Source organism: Prionailurus bengalensis, chromosome E2, assembly GCF_016509475.1.
Source record: "Prionailurus bengalensis isolate Pbe53 chromosome E2, Fcat_Pben_1.1_paternal_pri, whole genome shotgun sequence".
Lineage (NCBI taxonomy): Eukaryota > Metazoa > Chordata > Mammalia > Carnivora > Felidae > Prionailurus > Prionailurus bengalensis.
Genome location: NC_057352.1, coordinates 61,063,956 through 61,084,049, shown reverse-complemented (window position 1 = coordinate 61,084,049; position 20,094 = coordinate 61,063,956). Strand labels below are relative to the sequence as shown.

General features: G+C 61.8%; 1 protein-coding gene across 2 annotated transcripts in view; it reads right to left on the bottom strand.

Annotated features, from left to right (window-relative positions):
• Positions 1-518: 518 nt before the first annotated feature.
• Positions 519-20,094, bottom strand: part of ZC3H18 (zinc finger CCCH-type containing 18) — a 59,824-nt gene continuing 40,248 nt past the window's right edge. For both annotated transcript variants that reach the window (XM_043599856.1, XM_043599855.1), the window contains 10 exons: positions 10,438-10,629; positions 9,713-9,838; positions 7,143-7,247; positions 5,760-5,903; positions 5,339-5,398; positions 4,201-4,361; positions 3,761-3,957; positions 3,102-3,198; positions 2,061-2,157; positions 519-1,442 (listed from right to left, as the gene is read on the bottom strand). In XM_043599856.1, coding sequence (XP_043455791.1) covers positions 1,229-1,442; positions 2,061-2,157; positions 3,102-3,198; positions 3,761-3,957; positions 4,201-4,361; positions 5,339-5,398; positions 5,760-5,903; positions 7,143-7,247; positions 9,713-9,838; positions 10,438-10,629 — 1,393 coding nt within the window. In that variant the 3' untranslated portion in view covers positions 519-1,228. The remainder of the gene's footprint in view (positions 1,443-2,060; positions 2,158-3,101; positions 3,199-3,760; positions 3,958-4,200; positions 4,362-5,338; positions 5,399-5,759; positions 5,904-7,142; positions 7,248-9,712; positions 9,839-10,437; positions 10,630-20,094) is intronic.

The window sequence follows — 20,094 nt, the reverse complement described above, 5'->3', positions numbered from 1 at the left end:
CACGGCGACGTGGGGGCACCCCGAGGCCACGGCACTCCTCTGCGAGTTTAATCCACACCAGAAGGCGTCCGCGCTCCGTGGCCCTGGCCCCGACGGGGCTCTCCAGGGGAGAGCGTGAGCACAGCCGCGCTCAGACCTCACGGTCCGCCTGTGCTCTGTGCTCTGCGGCGGGACGACTCCCGCTCAGCTCAGCACACCCGGGGGCGCGGTCACTCCCCCGACTGCACAACAGCTTCCGGGCAGGGCCGGCCTAGCCTGACGGTTGTCCCTCCTGGCCTCTCCGCCCCGGGATCCACCTTGGGGAAAGGCAGCCACCGGCTGGCTGGAGTGTTCACGAAGCCCTGCCGGGGCCAGGTCCCCCCCCGGGGACACGAGGTGCCCCACCCAGGGGGGGGCCCCCGTGTCCCCAGCCTCCAGCAGCTGGAGGCCGCTAACCTGCCAGGTGGGCCCAGTGGGCGCCGTGGGGCGGGCAACAGTGGGGGCCCGGGTCCACGTAATCACCACCGGGGCGAGACGGCTGCTTATCAAAATACTTTATTTTAGGAGACCCCTCAAAAAAAGACCCTCCACATTAGACAGACGCCCAACAACACCCTCGGTCTTTTTTTTTTTTTTTTTTTGGTCTTTTCTATATTTTTTTTTCCTTTTTAAATCAACTAAAACAATCTGATGCTTAAAATAAAAGACAGGAAATATTTCCCAATCGGACTTCAGTCAAGAATATATATCTATTTTCTGACCCTGGGGGCGGCGGGGTGGGGAGGAGGCCGGTAAGGAGCAGGTGCTCCCGGGACCCTGGGGCAGGAAAGAGCGCGGGCAGAGGACCGGCCCAGGGCAGGCTGGCTGGCAGAGGGCAGGGAAGACCCGGGCAGGCGGAACTGGGCGCCTGGGACTTATAATTTACATAAAACTGATGCCTCGTCCTTGTTCCTGCCGCCGGCCGGCCGGCCGGCCTGCCCGCCCGTCTCTCGGGACTTCTGCTCTGGGCTGGGGCTGGTTCGGTCTGGTCTGCTGGGGAGGAGACCGGGATTCGGCATCATCTTCGTTACGTGTGTGTGGCTTCTTTTCCAGCTGAGAAACTTTTTTTTTCTTTTTTAATTTTTAAAAAGAATCACAGCCAAAATTAGACGTTAACTTCAAAATCCGAGAAGGCTGTGCTTACCCTATTTATAAAAACACGAGAGTCTCTAACTCTGGCGGGGGGCGGGGGGCCGAGCCCGCGGGGCCCCTACACCTTCCCGGGGATCTTGGCCCGCTTGCGAGCGATGGCGTCCTCCACGGCTTTGAGCTGTTTCAGGAGCTCCTCGCGCCGTGACAGCGTGCTGGCCTTCCCTGATTTGGTGCCGGCGGAGACAGCGGTGGCAGTGCCGGCGTCTGAGGCTTTGCCGGGCACGCTCGTGACCTTACTGGAGCTCTTGGACTGGGGTGACAGCTGGCGCTTCCTGCAGGGGGTGGGCGGGTTGGAGGGAGAGGCCGTCAGAGGGTCGGAGCGCCGTCCCCCCGCCCCCCACGCCGTGGGCCTCCCAAGGTGGATGGGGCCCGCTGGGCACTGGCGGCCGTGGAGACAGGTGGCCCTCCGGCCGGCAGTGCTCGCTCCAGCCTGGCCGCGGTGGGAGGGGCCCTGGGTCGTGGGGTGGAGGGGACACGGCGTCCGGGGCTCGCCCAGAACCTGCTGACCTGTCCCACCGCTGCCTCCTCGTGGTGGGGAGAAGCCCACACTGACTCGGGAGGAGCCCCGAGGGCCGGGGTGGGTGGGGGCTGTGCGGATAACCGAGTGTGCACCCATCCGGACCTCCGGCCTGAGGGTGTAGTGGGATGCGGGAAGGGCCTGGCGGCCGGTTTCCTGGCGGAAGCCAATCTCTGCTCCTGCTCGCGGGCCCGACGGGGAAGGCGGGAGGAGCTGGGGCGCCAGAAAGCCTGGTGCCCCGGGGCCCTCTCATTCTAGGACCCGCTGTGGGGTTGGCTCTGCCGGCCTCCACCTGGGCAGGGAAGCTCCGGCTAGCTGACCCTGCGGCGACAGCACCTACGTGGTGTGCCCAGGGCAGGAGTGGGGCACTCACCGGTCTGGGGGGGCCACGGGTGCCTTAGAATTCTGGCCTCTCTGCCGCTCTGGCTTCGGGGAGCCGAGTCTCCCACCTGACTTGCGGTCCCGAGAACCTGGACGACACGGGATGAGGCGAGACCTCAGTCTCGATTGTGCGTGAGCCAGCGGCGCGGGGTGGCGCATGCGGACGGGGCCGGTGGGCTTCCCGCACGCCGGCGGCCCCGTTCCAGAGCTGTGGCAGCTCACGGGGAAGAGGCGAGGGGCAGAGGAAGGGGACGGGGCAGCACGGGTGACGTCAGAGGTGAGACCCCGGGAACCCACGTGGGCTCCGTGCTTCCAGCGCCAGCGCCAGAGCAGGACACGGGGAAAACACAAGTGACACCACCAAGTCGGAGGCGTCCATCACACTGCTGTCCAATGAGAACGGAGGGCCCGCAAGAGGGTGCCAGGCGGGGGGTTCGGTGCCGGGCCGAGCACACAGGCTCTCAACGCCACTCGGTTCTCAGTCCGGGCGCGCACGTGCGGTGGGCGCCCCCCTCCTGCTCCTGGCGCCCCGGGGATCCCGCCGGCCCCCCTGCCCAGGTTAGCAGGGAGGAGACGCCCTGGCAGAGCTCCAGTCTGCACCGGTCTCCAGAGATCGCCTGAGTGCGGGCGGCTGGGTCAGACTGTTTCTACGGCAGCCCCGAGGCCCGCCTGCCCCCTGCGCTCGCTCGCGGACCAGGCTTCCCAGAGTCCGTGTGTCCCACGCCATCGCAAGAGAGGAGAACCAAGCCACCGCCTCTCATCCAGACAGTGAAGACGTTTTCGAAAAAGAAAACGATGATAAACCTACTAACTTCTGTTTATGGCAATTTAGTTATTTTTTCATAAAGAGTGGTATTTATGTTAAAACACAATAATCTACTGTTTTATTTTAACATAAACACACGTTGAAATCTCCTTCTTAGCTTTAACTCTAGTACGTCAGATACTGACAGATGTACCCACACGATCGGTTCCTGGGGGTATCTTTCAAGGCCCCTCGGCCTCACTGGACCCTGCAGGGCTTGGGGCTCACCTCGGTCTGGGGACAAGTTAGCACGCTTGGCCGGAGGAGGACTTTGCCTGTCTTTGTCCGAGGGTTCATACCGCTTCCGGCTCCCTTTGTCAGCCGCCTGAGACAGAGAAGGGCACGGTGAGGACCCCGGCCTGACCTGCTGGCCACCACGCGGAAGCAGCCCGGGCGGATGCAGGGTGCCCACAGGACCCCGAGAGAGGCAAGGCCCAGGGGTGCGGGCCTTCAACCTCTGCGGCGAAGGTGCCTGCACAGACACTGTGTTTCCTGGGGGCCACCTGCCCGGGAAGGCCTCTCGCCCTTCTAGTCCCATGCAGCCTTGGGGACGTCAGCTCACAGAGCCCGAGTCCCCTTTGCTCCCAGCCCCCGGGCTGCACTGTGGGAGTCGGCAGGGCCCGGGTGTTCGGGGAAGGGCCAGGGGGAGCACCCGCCGGCTCTGGGACGCTCGGATCTCCCAGGACGTGCCACCGGGCTTCATCCCCACACGCATCCCCCCGTCCCCGTGAGGCAGTTGGCCGGGGCAGGACGACGAGCTAGCTACGTGCGGCCACCACTCCAGGCCCTCGGTGGTCTAATCCTAGGAGTCAAGTGGCCCCAGCGAACAGGACGGCCCCACCGAGCGGGGCTCCCGGAAGCACCACCAGCAGCGCCCACGGCCTCACCTTGTTCAGCAGCGTCAGCTTGATCTCCTTGTGGGCGACGAATGAGCCCTGCTGGGGCTGCCCGGGGGGTGCCTGCTGGGGGGCCGCGGGCTGCGGGGGTTTCCCGCCTGCAGAAGGCTTCGAGGATTTGGGCAGCTGTGCTGACGAGTCCCTTTTCCGCTTGTCCTCTTTAACCCCGTCTTCTTTCTTAGACTTTCCTGCCAACGACAAACGCTAAGTCACGGTCGCCATCCTGGCACGGCGGTCTCCCGTGGGCCATGGAGGAGGGACGTGCTCTCAGCCAGGCAACACGCGTGCGCGTCGGAGCTGGGGCGGGGGGGGGGGGGGGGTCCCTGTGCTCTCCTGCTGAACCAAGCGAGGCCGGGCGCACACCCTCTTTCCACAAGGGGCCTGCCCGCCTCTGCAGCCACAATGCCCAGGACGCGAGGAGCCCCCTGTACCTTTCTCCTTCTTGGTCTGGGCTGGGGTGGGGGACCGCGAACTGGCTGAGGACACGGGGCTGGCCAGGTCTGCGTACATGTCGTCTGAGTCCACGCTGTGCACCGAGCTGCTACTCGACGTGGCGCTGGACACCGAGGAGACGCTGCTCACGCTCAGGGACCTGGACACACACAGGCACGTCTGCACCCCCGTGGCCGTGACCGCACGACGGCCGGGGGCGAGAGGCCACGGGGGGCCGGCGGCGGGTCTCCACGTCCACCTTCCCCAGTTTCTTTTTGAGGCACGTGTACCCACAAAACCTGAGACTTCAGGGGGTGCTCGGGTGGTTTAGAGGGGCCACACGGTGGAGGGACGCCCATGTCCCTGAGTCGAGGGCCCCTCGCACTAATGCTCAGCCGCCCTGTCTGCCGGGCAGGGTCGTCGAAGCAGGAGCCAGGCTGGCAACGGCGGAGCCGAGGGCCCAGGTACCGAGGCCCGAGGAAGGGGAGGGCTTTGACCCGCAGTCACACCGCGCACCGGAGCAGGGGCCACCCCGGCCCAGCACGGGACTCAGGGAAGCACGGGACCGGTGGCCCGTCTCGCAGGCGCCGCTGCCCCCACGGCTCCCGCCACGAGGACTCCCCACGTGGCAGGCCGCGGAGTCCTGTCACTGTCAGAAAACACCGACCACCGCTTCCTAGGTCCTCAGACCCCGAAACGATCAGGGGAGAAAGGGAGGACCCAGTTTTGCTTGAACACTGGGACTTTAAACCCATTTTAGGAAGATGTGGGCAAAAGGATAAACCACCTGCTGCCTAGAAACAAAGAGAAAGTTCGATCCAGGAACCCGAGCGCTGGTCTCACACGGTCTTCCCTCCAAACAGCTTAAGAGCAGAATTCTTTCCCACTCATGTTTTTCCCGGATTTGGTCACAGGCCGTCGGCCGGGCGCCTCAAGCACGGGGTGGCGGGGAGGGCTCCGTGCTGGCCTCAGGCCTGCTGAGCACCTCCGCAGGCGTGGGGCTGCCGGCCAAGGTCCCTTGTCTTCTCGGTCCGCGTGCTGCCCCACAGCACCTCGGGCGGGGGGGGGGGGGGGGGGGGGGGGGGGGGAGGGGGGGCGGGCGCGCGGGGCTGGGGCTGGGGCGGCGCGGACAATGACCTGGATCTGGAACTAGAGCCGCTGTAGCTGCTGCCGCTGCCGCTGCCGCTGATGGTCCGCCTGCAACACAGAGAGGTGGTGCCACGGCCGCCTGTCCCTCCGGTCCCCACCCCCCACCCCCCCCACCGGTCCCCGCAGCCACAGGCCCAGGCGCTGCTGCTCTCCCCTGAGTGGGCGGGGCTCTGCTCTTTCAAGGCTGTCTTCTCCACAAAACTAAGATGTCAGCCTCTGCTCGAGCCCCCGGGCAGCTTCTCTCCGGGGGACTCCTTGGTGTCGAGGGGGCGCCTGCGTCCCGCACGGCCACACCTTCCCTCTCAGGGGCTTGCGCCTCCCAGCGTGCTCACGGGGAAATCGAGGGCCGGCAAGCCCTCAGCTCTGGCACCAAATCTCCAGAAGGGTACCCAGAAGCCCGTTCGCTTACCTCCTGGGGGGGCTCCTAGCTGGCCGCTCTCTCCTCCTGGCTTCCCGAGGGTCTCCTGGCTTGGCGGGCTCGGGGGCCGGAGCAGTGGTCTTAGGGGCCTGTGGTGGGGCTGGAGGAGGGGCTGGCTTCTTCATGGACTTCTCTCTGTGACAGGAGACGGGGGGGGGAGGGGGGTCAGACCCGGCCTGACAGGCGGGGACGGGTCCTCGAGGAACCCTCGGGAACGACAGCTGGTGCCGTGCCTGCTGGGGATGCCCATCTCCGGGCTGTCCCCGGGCCCGGCCCGCTCAGGCGTGGGGCCCGCACTGCGGTAGGGGAAACGGTCCCAAGGGCTGGTCGCTCCCGTCAGTGTGGGGGAAATACTCTGCCAATCGTTTGGGTGGGGCGAACACTCAGTTCGGGAAACAAAGTCCGGGCAAAAAAGCATGCCGCTCGGCACAGCGTCGGGGGCGAGTCAGGTTCGGTGCGGGCCCGGCCGGGGATAGCCTCCCGCGGGCCGGCGTGTCTGGACTGCGGTGGGTGGCCTGCCACGTTTGTCAAGTACATCAGGTGGCACAATTTGGGCGGACGTGGTGCCGCTGACGTGAGTTATCCCTCGACGCCATTCGCGTTAACGCTTTAAAAGCAGGCTACTCAGGGGCGCCTGGGTGGCGCAGTCGGTTAAGCGTCCGACTTCAGCCAGGTCACGATCTCGCGGTCCGTGAGTTCGAGCCCCGCGTCGGGCTCTGGGCTGATGGCTCGGAGCCTGGAGCCTGTTTCCGATTCTGTGTCTCCCTCTCTCTCTGCCCCTCCCCCGTTCATGCTCTGTCTCTCTCTGTCCCAAAAATAAATAAACGTTGAAAAAAAAATTTTTTAAAAAATAAATAAATAAAATAAAAGCAGGCTACTCAGGACTCGCTCGCCAGGAGCGTGCGCGGCGTGGGACGGCCGGCCGGGCACCGAGGGGTCGGGCGGCGAGCAGGCGGGGCCCCTGTGCCCAGCCGCGCCCCGGCCTCACTCTGCCCGCGGGGCCGACCCCACCACTGGCCTCCCGGGCCCTGTGGCGCTCGGAGGGGAGCCCCCTGCGTTCGGCTAGGCGCCACCCGCCAGGTGCCGTGGTGCCTGTGGCGCTCCGCGGTGTCTCCCGTTTCCCACGCTAGTCCCACGCGCCGGGAGCGGCGAGAGTGAACGGCGAGCCCGGGGTGGCGGCCGCCCCCTTCCGCGTGTCCCGGACACAGCCCCGGGAGGGCGATAGAACCGCCTCCCCCATGGCCCGATCTCCTGGCGCCGCCGCCCCCCTTCTAGGGCCTCACTGGGGCCTCTTCACAGTGGGGGGGGGGGGGGTGGGGTGGGGAGAGAGGGAGGCAGGGAGAGCGTGGAGGGCCTGACCCCCGGGGCACTTACCCTGCTTTCCCGGGAGGCGGGGCCGGCTCCCCCTTGGTTCTGACGGAAGGTCTGTGTGGGGAAGGCGTTGGGGACGGGGACGGGGACGAGGAAAAGGACCGGGACCTAGAGAGCAAACGGACACGTGAGGAGGGAGCACTGCGGTGCCCTGGTCCCGACCAAGGCCAGGGACGCTGCCTGCCTTCGCAGAAGAGGTCACGGCAAGTCTCGGCCTCGGATTTAAAACGGCTTTCGGGTGTTCCCGGTCCTCTCCTCAAACAGCAGCGGGAAAAGGAGTCACCAGGCCGGGGGTCCCTGCCGCCCTGGGAGCCGCGTGGGGGGGACAGCAAGGACACACACAGCCCGACCTGGCCCGGTGACAGCGGTGGGACAGAGGGCTGCGCGAGGGAGCCGGGCACGGAGGCCCAGGGCGGGGGGCAGGGGTGGCTCCTGCTGGAGGACAGTCTGAGACAGTCTCCGACGTGAGCAGCAGGACGGGGGCGCTGGCCGGGAGGCTCTGAGGCCGGCCAGGCTGCCTCCTCCGTCCCGGGACCCAGCACACCCTCCCAGAGGAGGGAGCCTCCGAGAGGCTCCGGGTTTGCCGATTTCTCCCGACCCGGAGACTGTGGCGCAAAACGCGCGACGTTTTCGGCCAAACGAGCAGCAGCTAGACGCCTTGAGCCCCTGAGGTCACCGCGCGGAGGTTTTACAGACAGAGGCGCAGACACGCGCCGCACTCTCCTGTCCTCACGCTCGCTCGGCTGGGGCCGCCCGCCGTGGGAGTCCCGAGGGAAGGCCTTGCGAGGCCACACGGCCCCGCGCCTCCGCCTGGGGCGTCCTCAGAGGCGCTGCTACGGAGCCCCGGCCGCTAAGGGTGTGCACGGGGGAGGGGTCTGTGGGCAGGGGGCAGCAGGGGTGTCCGGGCAACCCGGGGAGGAAGGTCAGGTGGCCAAGGACGTGTGGCTGACGTTGTGAAAACGGCTGAGACGTCTACATTCGTGATGTGAGAAGGTCCCGAAGCCGACGGGGGAAACTGGGTCTGGGACACAGGGCTGGTCCCGGGGGTGGCTCTGCAGAGCTGGGTGACAAGGACGCCTCACTGCACCGCGGGCCTCCAGCCCTTCCCCCTCAGCGCCTTCGAGGCCCCGCAGAGGAGACACCACAGGTGACATCTCGCCCTCCGGGCACCACTAGCATTCCCCAAACTTCCCAATCTCTCAGCGGGGCCTCAGGCCCACAGCTCACCGTCCATGTATCCTAAACGAGGCCACACACACAGACTCTTGCCACTGATGCTCCGGTTGGTGTCCTTTCCGTCTTCTACCTCTCCTCCCACAGGTAGCCTTCCCTGATTGCCCCGTGACCTGCAGCCTTCCTCTGTACCCCTCGAGTATAGCTTAAAACCCCTGGCTACAAGGTTGTGAGGCCTCAGTGCCCACAGCTGACCCTCTAGACACCCTCAGAAACAGGCTGCCGTTCTTTCTCTTGGGCTGCACAAGATCCGACGTCCACAGAAAACAGGCCCCACGTAACCCACTCCACCTGTCCTGCACTCAGACTACCATCTCGACCATCGGGTCCGGTGGCTCCGGCGACCTCCTAATGCTGCTCTAATCATCTCTGTAAGTGCCCCGAAGCAACCGTTTGCCAGGAAGGGGCGCCACCGTGGGACCGACCAATCTATTCCAAGAACACATGGTGATACACTTCCCAAATGAGCGTGTGCATGCGTGCGGGCATGTGCGCGCGCATGTGCGTGTACACGCGTCCGGCCTGTGTGTGGTCCTGGTCGAGGACTGGGATGACTATGTCTCCGGCCGTGGCCGTCCAGGGGTGCCGGGCGCACCCCGGGTGCTGTGCAGGCCGCTGCACGGGTGGTCCTCCGCTCCCCACCGTCCTGTGGTCTTGGACCCCTCCTCTCCTAACTGAACCCCGAACGGGACTAAGGGAAAGAAAGGGAAAGAAAGGGAAATGCTTGGGCTTCCCCGCCAGGCGTCTCTGGCAGGCGGGATGAGGCAGAAAGGGCCTCAAGCAGCTGGCATCTGCCCACAGGCAGGAGAGGGGGGCGCGGCTGGAGCGCACACCATCTGCACTGGTTGGGAAAACGAGAGCAGCGAAACAGAGCCCCGGAACGGTCCCGAGTGTCATGCTGACCGACGACTCTGTTCCGACACAAATGACTGAAGAATTCCCTAAGACTCCAGAGCCTATTTTCAATGGGGAAGATACACCTCTTGTGTGATCTTCCCAGAAATGTCCAGCAGAACTTCCTGTGACGACGGAAAAGTTGTAACATCCCCAGACGGGGCTCACGCACAGCCCCACACGCCGTATCAGAGTGAGGATCGTCGCACGTGGCTGCGGGCCCAGCGGACAGACGGGGTGGTCGGGCCGTGGCCTTAGTTCCCACCAGGTCCGAGCCCGCAGCACCCACCCCGCCGTCGCCTTGCCTCGCGCCCTTCCTCAGAAGACGGCGCGAGACGCACAGCTTACGCCGTCCGAGAACAGCCGAGCAGCCCGGAAGGGCGCCGTCAGGCAGGGGCCGCGCCCTCGGGCGCCCGCACTGGCCGCGTGTGGCGGCCGGGACGTACCTGGAGCGGCTGCCTGAGAACGAGCTGTGTCTGGAAGACCGGCTGGAGTAGGAGCTGTAGGAGGAGGATCGGGAGCGCGAGCGGGACGACCCGGAGCCGGAGTAAGAGGACGACCGCGACGAGGACCTGCAGCGCCGAAGACAGCAACGCGAGTGGGGCCCGTCTGCCTCGGCCCGCGGCCCGCCCCCCGGTGCCGGCCCACTGGCCTCGCTATGGCCGGGTGACGGCTCGCGGGCCCCGGGTGGACGGAGCCGGCACAGGTGCGCCCACACGTGCGGGACAGCACGTCTGACCTGAGCACACGCGCGCGTGTACTTATCGGCCCCTGGCGCACGTCACGAGAACCCCGGATCCACCGGGACCTCTCCGGTCTCTGTCCACCACCGAGGGGCTGCACCCTCGTCTGTGTGTTCAGACCCGGTGGACACACAGAAGCCCCGACTCACAGAAAGAGAGGGGCTGACCCCTCTGCCCTCACCGGGTCGGTGCTCCCGGCTGGGTGGCCAACATCCTGGCCGGTCTCAAGTGTCTATTTTGGGGGGCGTGAAGCCTTTCTGAGGCTCCGAGCATCGGTTCTGTTTGCCGCTGACGCTCTAGCACCCCAGCCTCTCAATAATCTCGGAACAGACACCCCTGCAGTCCCACTGACTGTCCTCGGGTGGGGGCGGCGTGGCCGTCCGGTGGTGTGGATGAACCAGCTAACTCCGACCAGCCGGCCTCCTTACCTGGAGGAATTGGAGGCGGAGGCCGACGAGGCGGATGTTTTCCGACGCCTCCGTGCCCGGCTGGGGGAGACGGACACCCCGAGTTTCTTCTTGGGAGACTTGGACCGACGCCAAGGGTCCTTCCACTCGTCTGCTCGCTTCACCTGCGGGCCGGCAGCGGTGGCCTCCTTCTTTGGTGGCTCAGTTTGACGGCTAAAATCACAGAGATGTTAGCAACGCTGGGACCCCTTCCATGAAGGCGCCGCTGTTTGGTGAAGGGAACCTTATAAGAGGTGAGATCATGCTGTGAAGTGCCTTATCCAAGGGAAGCCTGACAAATAAAGGGTCGCCTATGGGGGCGGCAACAGCCCACCGACAGCGGAGCGCATCTCGAGCAAGACAGCAGAGCTCGCTCCGTGAACGGTCTCCGCGCGCACGCGTCCTTCCTGGGGACACACCCATCTTCCTCCCTCAGGACAGCTAACCGCATTGGTACTTACCTTTTTGGGTGTACCTGCTGGCTGACCTCCTATCTTCCCCACCCACGCTACAAACTCTGGGGAGGACAGGGACAGAGGTGGCCCATCCAACACGCTCTCTGTGGAGCTGGCACGCAGGTGCACAACAAATACTTAATTTAAGGCTAACGAAGCACTTTTCGTTTTCACGTGCATTAGAGATTTGACGCATCATGAAACTCAAGCCTTAAACGGTTCGTGTGTCGTCTGAGTTAGGTTTAAAGAGGCTGCTTTAATTCACCCAGAGAATATCCTGATCAAAGCCAGAGAGGCAGGGTGGCGGGAGGAGGCAGTGGCCCAGAGAGGGGTGCTCCTCCGTGACAGCCGTTGATGCGAGCGTCAGGACTGAGGGCTAGTGGGCCAGTATGAGGGACCCTGCCAGGCCCGATGAGCAACCTCCCCCAAATCTCAGCGGGGCTGCATCCGTGGTAACCACAAGTGGACAGAAGTCACCTGGAAGAGAATCGAGGCTGAAGTGTGAGAGCCACACTCTGTGGTGGACGGCGGGCTTCCGGCAGAAGAACCCGGGAGCCCTCCTTAAAGGCGGTGGGAGGTGCTGGGCGGCTGAGTCCTAGACGGGTGAGCCCGTCCACACCACCCAGAAGCTCATGGCAGAGACAAAGTGGGAGAAGGGACCTCAGCAGCCCAACTTGGGAGGAGGCCCAGCACTGGCCAGGGCGCCCTGTGCCCACAGACACACCCCACAAACCAAAACCTCCTCCCTTAATAAGGAGCCAAAGTATAGGATCCCAGACAACTAGCAGTCGTGTGCTGGTCCCGGGATATAGTTCTTTATTAATTAAATACTATAAAGTTCATTTAAAAAACACAGAAAGTACAAACAAGGAAACAAATAAAAATCCCGTCCTCCCATTTTCCAGAGACGGCCAGCATCTCTTTACGCCTCTGCGCTCCCTTCCCCCGCACTCGGTCGGCCACAATGAACACTCGCGCGTGCACTCACACCCAGCGTACACACGACCCGCCTGGTGAGCGCTCGGCTGCAACGGGGCGCCTCCCCGTGGCACCTGCTGTGCAAAAGGGGTCTTCCCGGACCGTGTGATGATCCACGCCACATGCCACGTGCCACAGAATTCCAACATTCCTACACCATCGGCTGTTTCTAACCTATAACGCTAAAATGACCCCTTCTACGTTCACGGACAACTTGTTTCTTCTAAGAGCAGACTCCTGAGAAGTCAAAACGGTGGGTCAAAGGAAATGAACGTTTTACAAGTCAAGTATCTTCCCCAAAGCGACACCAGCCTGCGCTCGCTCGGCAGCACGAAGGCGCCCACGTTACCTCGTTCTCACCGTGCGGGTTCCCGTGTTACCAGGGAAACACAAGATAAACCCTCAGCGTGGCAACTGCGTACGCGGAAAGGGCTCCTGGTGCCTGTGGCGGCAGCTGGGGCTGGAAGGCCGGCCCCCGCGCCTCCTGGCCACCCTGAACTCTGGTGGTCGGCCTCACTCTTGGCCACTTTTCTGCTAAGTTCTTTACGTGGGAGGGAGCCCTTCACGGTCCCGCGTCTGTCCCCGGCTACTGGCTCTCAACTCTGGTGGTGGCATCGAATGGGCTCCTCCTCTTTCTGGCACACGGGTCCCGCTCGCTTGTGGGGCCGCCCTCGCTTGTGTTTTTCTTCTGAGCGATCTTGAGTTCCTTCCTTTCTTTCTTGTGTTAACAGTCCACTCTTTGGTGTGCCCGGAGTTGTGGTTTCTGTCTGCGACGTGTAGGGCAGAGCACAAGGTGGCGTGAGGGGAGGGGGCCCACGGAGCTGGCCGGCTTCTCTGCCAGGGGCTCTGGGATGCGGGGCCACCTCTGGTGTGCGTGTCTCACTCTCGGGGGGCCGCTGTCTCATAACCCGGCTACTCCCCTCCCTCCAGGATCGTCCCCCCGGGAGGTGCACGGTCCAGAAGCCCCGACGCTCCGAGTTCCCCAAGGTGCTCGGCCTCGTGCCTGCAGACGCTGTCCCCCCACCGGGCCTCCCGCGGGCGTGTTCCTAAGCTAAGAGCATCTTGACATTCACCCAGGCCTTCCCTCGTGGGGGCCGTTTTCTTCCTAAGAAGTCCTGCCTTTTTTGGGGAGAGTTTTAGCTGCTGCGGATTCTCCACCACCAGCATCTGAGCCTCTCGGTTCCCCTTGGCTTTGCCGTGACCAGCATCCAGTATATCACATCTCGATACGTAAAAACCGTCACCTGCCGACGTCTGCAGAACCACCAGCGAGTTTCAGGTCTGCTACTTGCGAAGGATCCCGCAGCAGAAGCGAAAACCAACATTTAAAACTGCCCTAGGGACACACTAAATTGAAGCATAAGATCCCCGTTTTGTCGGCCCCAAGCCCCGAGAGACAATGCCACCTAAGCTCGTAAGCGTGTCCTCCGAGGAAAGTAATCCCGGGAGGAAGTAAAAACCTGTCGATTCCAGCCTGTCCCAGCTGTCCCAGCTGTCCCAGGCTGCCATCACCTTTCCACGTCCTGTGCTGCTCTCATTCTAAAAATGCAACAGGAAACAGAACACCTTGGTCACCGGGTTTCCATGAGTCATCGAACGGCCCAGCTTGGCCGGTTTGCGGCCCGTCTACCAGGGGCAGCAAAGCGGCCGAAAAAGGGACAGGCCTGTGACGCTGCCGTGACTGCACCGAGGGCCCCTGTTGCAGTGAGCAGAGAAAGGACAGAACACCGATCTGTCCCCATCACAGCACTGAGGTCACCGAGCGGAGGCCAAAGCAGGCTCCCGTCCTCTTTTAGAGTCAGTGTTTCTTGCCGGGGACACCCTTTCACTCACACTGGGGTGACACTATGGGCTTCACAATGAGCTGCCCCTTCAACAGTGCCGGAACGGGGCCTGGGGGCGCTGTGGGGGCCTTGCTTCTGAAGGGCTGGATGCCTGGTAGTGACCCCATGAAACCGGGGATCCCCAAACTGTGGCAAATGGGGGTCTTGGTTTTAATTAATTAGCACACAAACAACCATTTTTATTTCTGATTTATTTCTACAGTGACTCACTAGGACAAATGATCTGGCCTGCTTTACGGAAATGATGTAAAGTTTCCTTTTGAAACGTATTCAAGCTTAAAAAGTGAAGACATCAAAAAACGTAAGGAGCGCACGTGGGACCTGGACACAGAAAGCCGCGCAGGTGGCGCAAGAATGGAGCAGTTTGGGGAGCACGTTGAGCCAGGGGTCCCTTCTGCAGACCCCCCACGTCAGACACTGCCGAGAGGGGCCGCAGACTTGGGGACCCAGACCGGGAAGAAACCGTCTCAGGCCTCGACACAAACCTGGAACCATCAGTTTTGATGGCAAGTGTTTCTGGGAAAATGACTGAAGGAACACCCAATAAAGAGCTCACAGGAAGTCCCACTGGGAAATGTGCACAGGACGCTGGGGCCGCCGGCAGAGGGCAGACGAGGCATCCCCAGACTCCCAAGCGGGTGGGCACGTGTGGCTACGGGTGACAGCAGCCACCTGGTCCACTGTCTTTCCTTCTTCACCGTCTCCTCTATTCTTTGTAAGGTTTTCCAAACGTTCCTACGCCATAACGTTTCACATTTGTTCCAGAAAAACCCCAAGTACTAAAGATTTTTCCACTCCTGCAGAGGGAGCGGTCTGCTATACTGACCTGCACACACTCTCGGGGTCTTTATCAGTGCCCTGCTCTCACCTCTCATGGGGCCTCAGAGGAGGAAGGGGCCCCGAGCTCTGGGCTGCGGTGGGCAGCACAGGGCGGGCAGAGGAGTCCAACACAACCCAGTCAGCGAGGGGGCAGAGCCCGGGCGGCCGGCTCTGAAACCCTGGGCAGCAGCGCCCCTGACACGGGGCCCCATGGCGGCTCCTGTGCTCTCAGAGAGAGGCCAGGCCCCTGAGGATGAAGCCCCTTTCAGAGAGTGCCGACACCCCAGAAGAGAGAGCGCGCGTGGCCTGGAAAACCACGCAAAGTCGCCAAGTGACAAAGGACCTCGTGGAGACAGAAAGCAGCGGAACTGCCCCCCCCCCCCCCCCCCCCCCCGCCGCGACTCAGCCCAGGAACAGGAACAGCGAAGTCAGCAGGTGACCGGGGAGGCCAGGCCCAAGTCAGGAACGCACGTGGAATTTGCATAAAGCCTTCCCAAGGGAGAGGGGAAGCCAGGCTCCTGTCCCTCCGCCGAGGAAGCGGCCTTCCCAGCACAGCTACAACACAAGCTTATCTTCCGGGTACAGAGCCTTTGTTCAAGGCCTCCGGAGACACTCCAAGGAGCAAAGGTCAGCCGTAGCAGGACTGCCAAATGCCCACGTCAGAACACAACACGACACAGGGGCCCGGGTCGACTCCTGACACGCCTCGTGTCTCACACGGGCCACAGGGGTGTGAGGTGGCGGTGACGTAAGAGGGTGACGGAACGGTGTCTGGAAACTCCGAGCTGACCGGCTGCCAGGCGTGGGCTCCAAAGCGGAACGAGGTGAAAGCAGAAAGGAGTTCTTCTCAAATCAAAGGGCTAAGTCTCCAACAAGGATCCGGGAAAAGGGAACCGCAAGTCACCTAACTTGTTCACACTCCTGTCTGGGAAGGTCACGGTACCTTCCGTGGGAGATGCTCAGCACGCCTGTGCTCCCGGAGCCTCTGTGGGGCCTTTTGTGGAAGCCTGCGCCGCGATCACCCTCCTCAACACCGGGCAGAAGCCACCCTCCCTCCGGAACGCCCGCCTGCAAGGGAGCCTGCTCCCCGCCCCCCCCGCCCCGCCCGTGTCCCCAGCGCGGTGCCTGCACAGGACCTGCCGCATGCTGCAGCACAGGCCGCTGCACTCCCGGTCTTCCAGGGGAGGAGAGACGGAAGGGCCTACGGTGATGTCACGTTCACCCTGCACCTCTGAAAACACACTCGAACCTAATCAGGGACAAGTAAACCCAGGGACACACAAGCCCTGTGTGCCCCGACATGAACTTCTGGGGGAGCAGAGGACAAAGCGGGCACACAGCGATGCCCGAGGAGGCTCCCCAGCGCCTCTCCCGTGTCACGGCCGCACCCACGTCCATCCGTACCTCCCCAACTCCCACCCACGCCAGACATCCACACACACCTGAGAGCATGACATACGGCCATCATTTGCCTTTTTGTACTCAGCAAATAGCTGGGCAAGCTCTGGATGACTCGGGGGTAGGTAGTCAAGAAGCTAAAAACCAGGACACGCTTTTCCTCAAAGATACGCCAGGCGAGATCAGAACGGGGACATGAGGGTTAGGAAACCCCCAGGGGAGCGCCTTGCCCGGAGACAAGACCGGGGACAGTTTCGGAGCTGAGCCTAAGTGCCGGGGAACCAGCTCGGAGGAATCTGCGACGCGGGGCTGGTCGCGGAGCACGAAGCGTCACACGGCTGGGAGTGGAGCGGGAGGCCAGGTCGTCTGGGTGTGGTCGTCGGCACTCAGGCCACGACCTGTCACGTTCAAATTCACGAACCCGACAGAGTGTGCCACGGAGGCCGTGGAAGGTGGGGAGACACCGCAGCGGCCGAGGCCGGGCGGCGGGAGGCCGGGCAGATGGGCACGGGCGCTGGCCGGCCGGGAGCGGAGCGTCACCAAAAGCAGAGGGAAACCCAACGTGTGGTTTTTGCGAATAAAGGGCAGCATGAGCTGGTCAGACACACGCAGGGCGGGGGCCCAGCCGCAAGCCAGCTGCTCCGGGCCGGTGCGAGTCCAGAGCAGGCCTCTGTGGGGGGCTCACGGACACCCCGATGTGCCTCTGACCGGACACTGATGGGCCTTGCACAGGCCTCTCGTACCCCGAGACGCCAAGGACCCCCCTGAGGAGAGCGTGGGCTTCGGGTGACGTGGAGAGGCGGGCAGAGGTTCCCTCCCAGGAAACGAGGAGTCTGCCGTGTCACCCCAAGGGGCACCACACCTCAACCGTGCGCAGCTCTCACGGTAACAGGCGGTCTGGGCAATCCCTCCAGGAAGATGTCAGCTGCTATTTTTATCTGGGATGGCCTGAATCTGCCTGTGCCAAAGCACATCCTCATGACCCGCCTCAGCCCCGCCCAGAGCACACCCACTGGCTCGGCTGTAAAGATTAGAAGGTTTCACAAAAGGGGTTTCCCTCTATTTACATAGAGGCGTCCCATACGACTGCTTACGAGGTTCCAGTCTAGTCTATAAATAGCCCAGATGCAGGAGCGGCCAGGGACCCCAAAAGGCACAGTTACAGAAGGCCAAGCTAAATGGAGAGGGACACATCCGCGCACACGGCGACACCGTGTCTGGCCTACGAGGCCCAGAGGAAAGCTGGCAAGAAACCCCGACAGCTCACCAGGTGCCGTGTCAGAGCAGACCAGCTCGGGACCGGCGGGGGGAAGAAACCGGGAGCCCAGAGCGCCACTGCCAGCCCTCACCCACAGCTCGCTCCGCCGTGCTACGTGCCCGTGCCCTCTGCTGGGTAACGGGGGCTCTGGGTTTAAAGCGCCCGTGCCGGCTGACCGTGTCTGTCTCCTATTTCAGGCGAGGAGAACCCTTTCTGTCCAGCTGCTGCTGTAAAATCCCCAAGCTGTCCTGGGCTAAGTAAACAAACTCTTCGACGACAGGGAGATCGCACAAACATATGACCGCAGGGAAATTCAGCTTCCTCCTGAAGAAGCAGTCACACCGGCTCTGGCTGGTCACAGGAAAAGGAAATAGGAGGGCCGGGTTGGAAATTCTGCTCTGGTGAAACCCTAGCCCTTCGGGCTGGTCGCAGGGCCAGCAGGGTTCCAGCCAGAGTGATCAAAGACGGGGTGCAAGACTCCCCGGCACCAGTGAGACAGGCTGAATCCTGACCAAGGGACAGGGTGCACGTGTCCCTGCCGTCAGCAGAAGTCCTGTGGGGGACGGTCCGCAGGAGCGAAAGTGAGAGTCCAGGCAAGAAAAGGGGGGGGGGGGGGGGAACGTGAGCCCAACAGAAGGGAGCAAACCAGGCAGAAACAAGTAGAGGGCACGCCTGCCTGGTCTGGTGAGGAAGCCGCACTTCCTTTTAGGAAGAAGCCACTCAGTCAAGCCTCCTGAACCTGCCCTGCGGGCTCAGCCGTGTTCTCACTGACCCCGGCCCCCACCTGAAGATCCTGGGTTGTGCAAACGCAGGCTGTGTGTGAGGCTGTTCTGCACAGGCGTCTGGCGCCCGGGGGCCACGCCGACTCACGCCACTGCTGTTAGCGCAGTCTCGCTGGGCTCGCGTGGGCACCTCCTCTGCAGGGGTCGGGCAGCACCGGGACCGGGAATGAGTGGCAGGTGGGCGTTCTGTCCCAGGAGTCAGTCACGAGCACAGACAGACACAGCCGCCGGTGCAGCTGTTCTCCAACGGACTCTCTCTAAAAGGATGCTCTCAGGTATAAAAGGGTCCCTGTGCCGGAAGAACAGACCTCCAACTTGGAAGAGCTACCTGGCTTCCTGGAGACGAGCAGGACGTGTCAGTGGAGGGAGTGGAGGGAGGCGGTTGGTCGTCAGAGTAAACATGAGTGAATTCGCTCATAAACCAGCAAACCACGAGAACGGACTTGCTGATGTGATCTGGGAGTCCACACATCCTAGACATCACATCGTCTGTCCGTCTTTCTTGTGTTTCTCCTTCTAAGACCAGGGATGTGGATGTGCACGAAAACAGCCATTTCGTGAATCTGGAAAGCAGACTGAATCAGTCCTCTCTGCAGAACTCAGCCTACGATTTTGTCCACCTTACAACACTCACAGCGGCAGACGGGGCAAAATGCAGGCTGCTACCGAATCCAGAACAACTCCACAGCACCATCGAGGGTCTGTGGGCTCCAGCTCCGTGCCGGGCTTTGAGACGGGACCTGCTGCCACAGTGCCCCCTTGGGGATCCCACTTTAGAAGGCAGCACAGGCTGACAGACACGTGAACAGAACAATGTGACATCGGGGAGCGACGACAGCCGTGAGGATCTACCAAGCAGGGAGCGAAGACAGGGGTGGGTGGGGAGGCCCCTCTGAGCAGCCATGTCGGAGCAGAGTCCCAGAGACGCCGGGGGCCCAGCAGGGGCGGAGGGTGGCCAGGGCCCAGGCTGGACGAAGAGTGCAGCGGTGGTGTGGGCAGAGGGGTTTCCAGGGACCGAGAGCAGGAAGATCAAAATCAAGCTTTGCACTTCAAATGAAGTGATGAATTTCACGGTGAGGTAAACGGCGGTTTCGGCAACATAAAGATCCGTCAAAGCGGTCTTCCAGAGAATGAACTGTTTCTGCATCTAGGGTGTGTGATTCACTCTGAACGTTCTGTCGAAACATCGCTTTGCCCAATGTTAGGAAAGTATGAAAAAATACAGCAAATTTAGTGAGGGCAATTCATCACCATCTGGAGGATGATGGGAACAGTCAAGGCTGTGCTCACACGGACTGTTCTGCTGCGGCCAGAGTTGACCGTGAAACCAAAGACTACGGTCCCGATGCTCGTTGTCAGAAACACAGCTGTGCTGACACAGGGGACGAGATCCAAGAGAAGAGCTCAGCTTCCCCCACCAAGGAACTGTCACTAGTAAATGAATTCGGTACAAAGGACACAAATTCAACATACAAAAATCTGTTGCATTTTCGTATAGTAACAACGTGAACAACAACAACAACAACAACAACAACAAAGAAAATAATCCCATTTACAACTGCATCAAAAATAAAATACTTAGGAATAAATGTAGCCAAGGAGATAAAAGCACTGTATCCTGACAATTGTATGAAACCAATGAAAGAAATCGAAGACTCCACAATTAACGGAAATCTATTCCGCGTTCACGGATTGCGAGAGCTGATGCAGAAGAAATGTCCACACGACCCAAAGCCAAGTACAGACTGGAATCCCTATCAAAACTCCAAGGGCATTGTTCACCAGAAATAGAAAAAACAATTGTATGGAACCACAAAAGACCCCAAATAGCCAAAGCAATCTTGAACAAGAACAAAGCTGGATCAAGAATCTCGCTTCCTGATTTCAAACTGTATCACAAAGCTTTAGTAACCAAAACTGTATGGTATTGGCATAACAACAGACACATATCAGGGCCCCTGGCTGGCTCAGACGGTGGAGTGTGCAATCGGGGTCGTGAGTTCAAGCCCCACGATGGGCACAGAGACCACTTAAGGCAGACAAACAAACAAACAAACAAACAAACACCAAACACAGATCAATGGGACAGAATGGAGAGCCCAGAA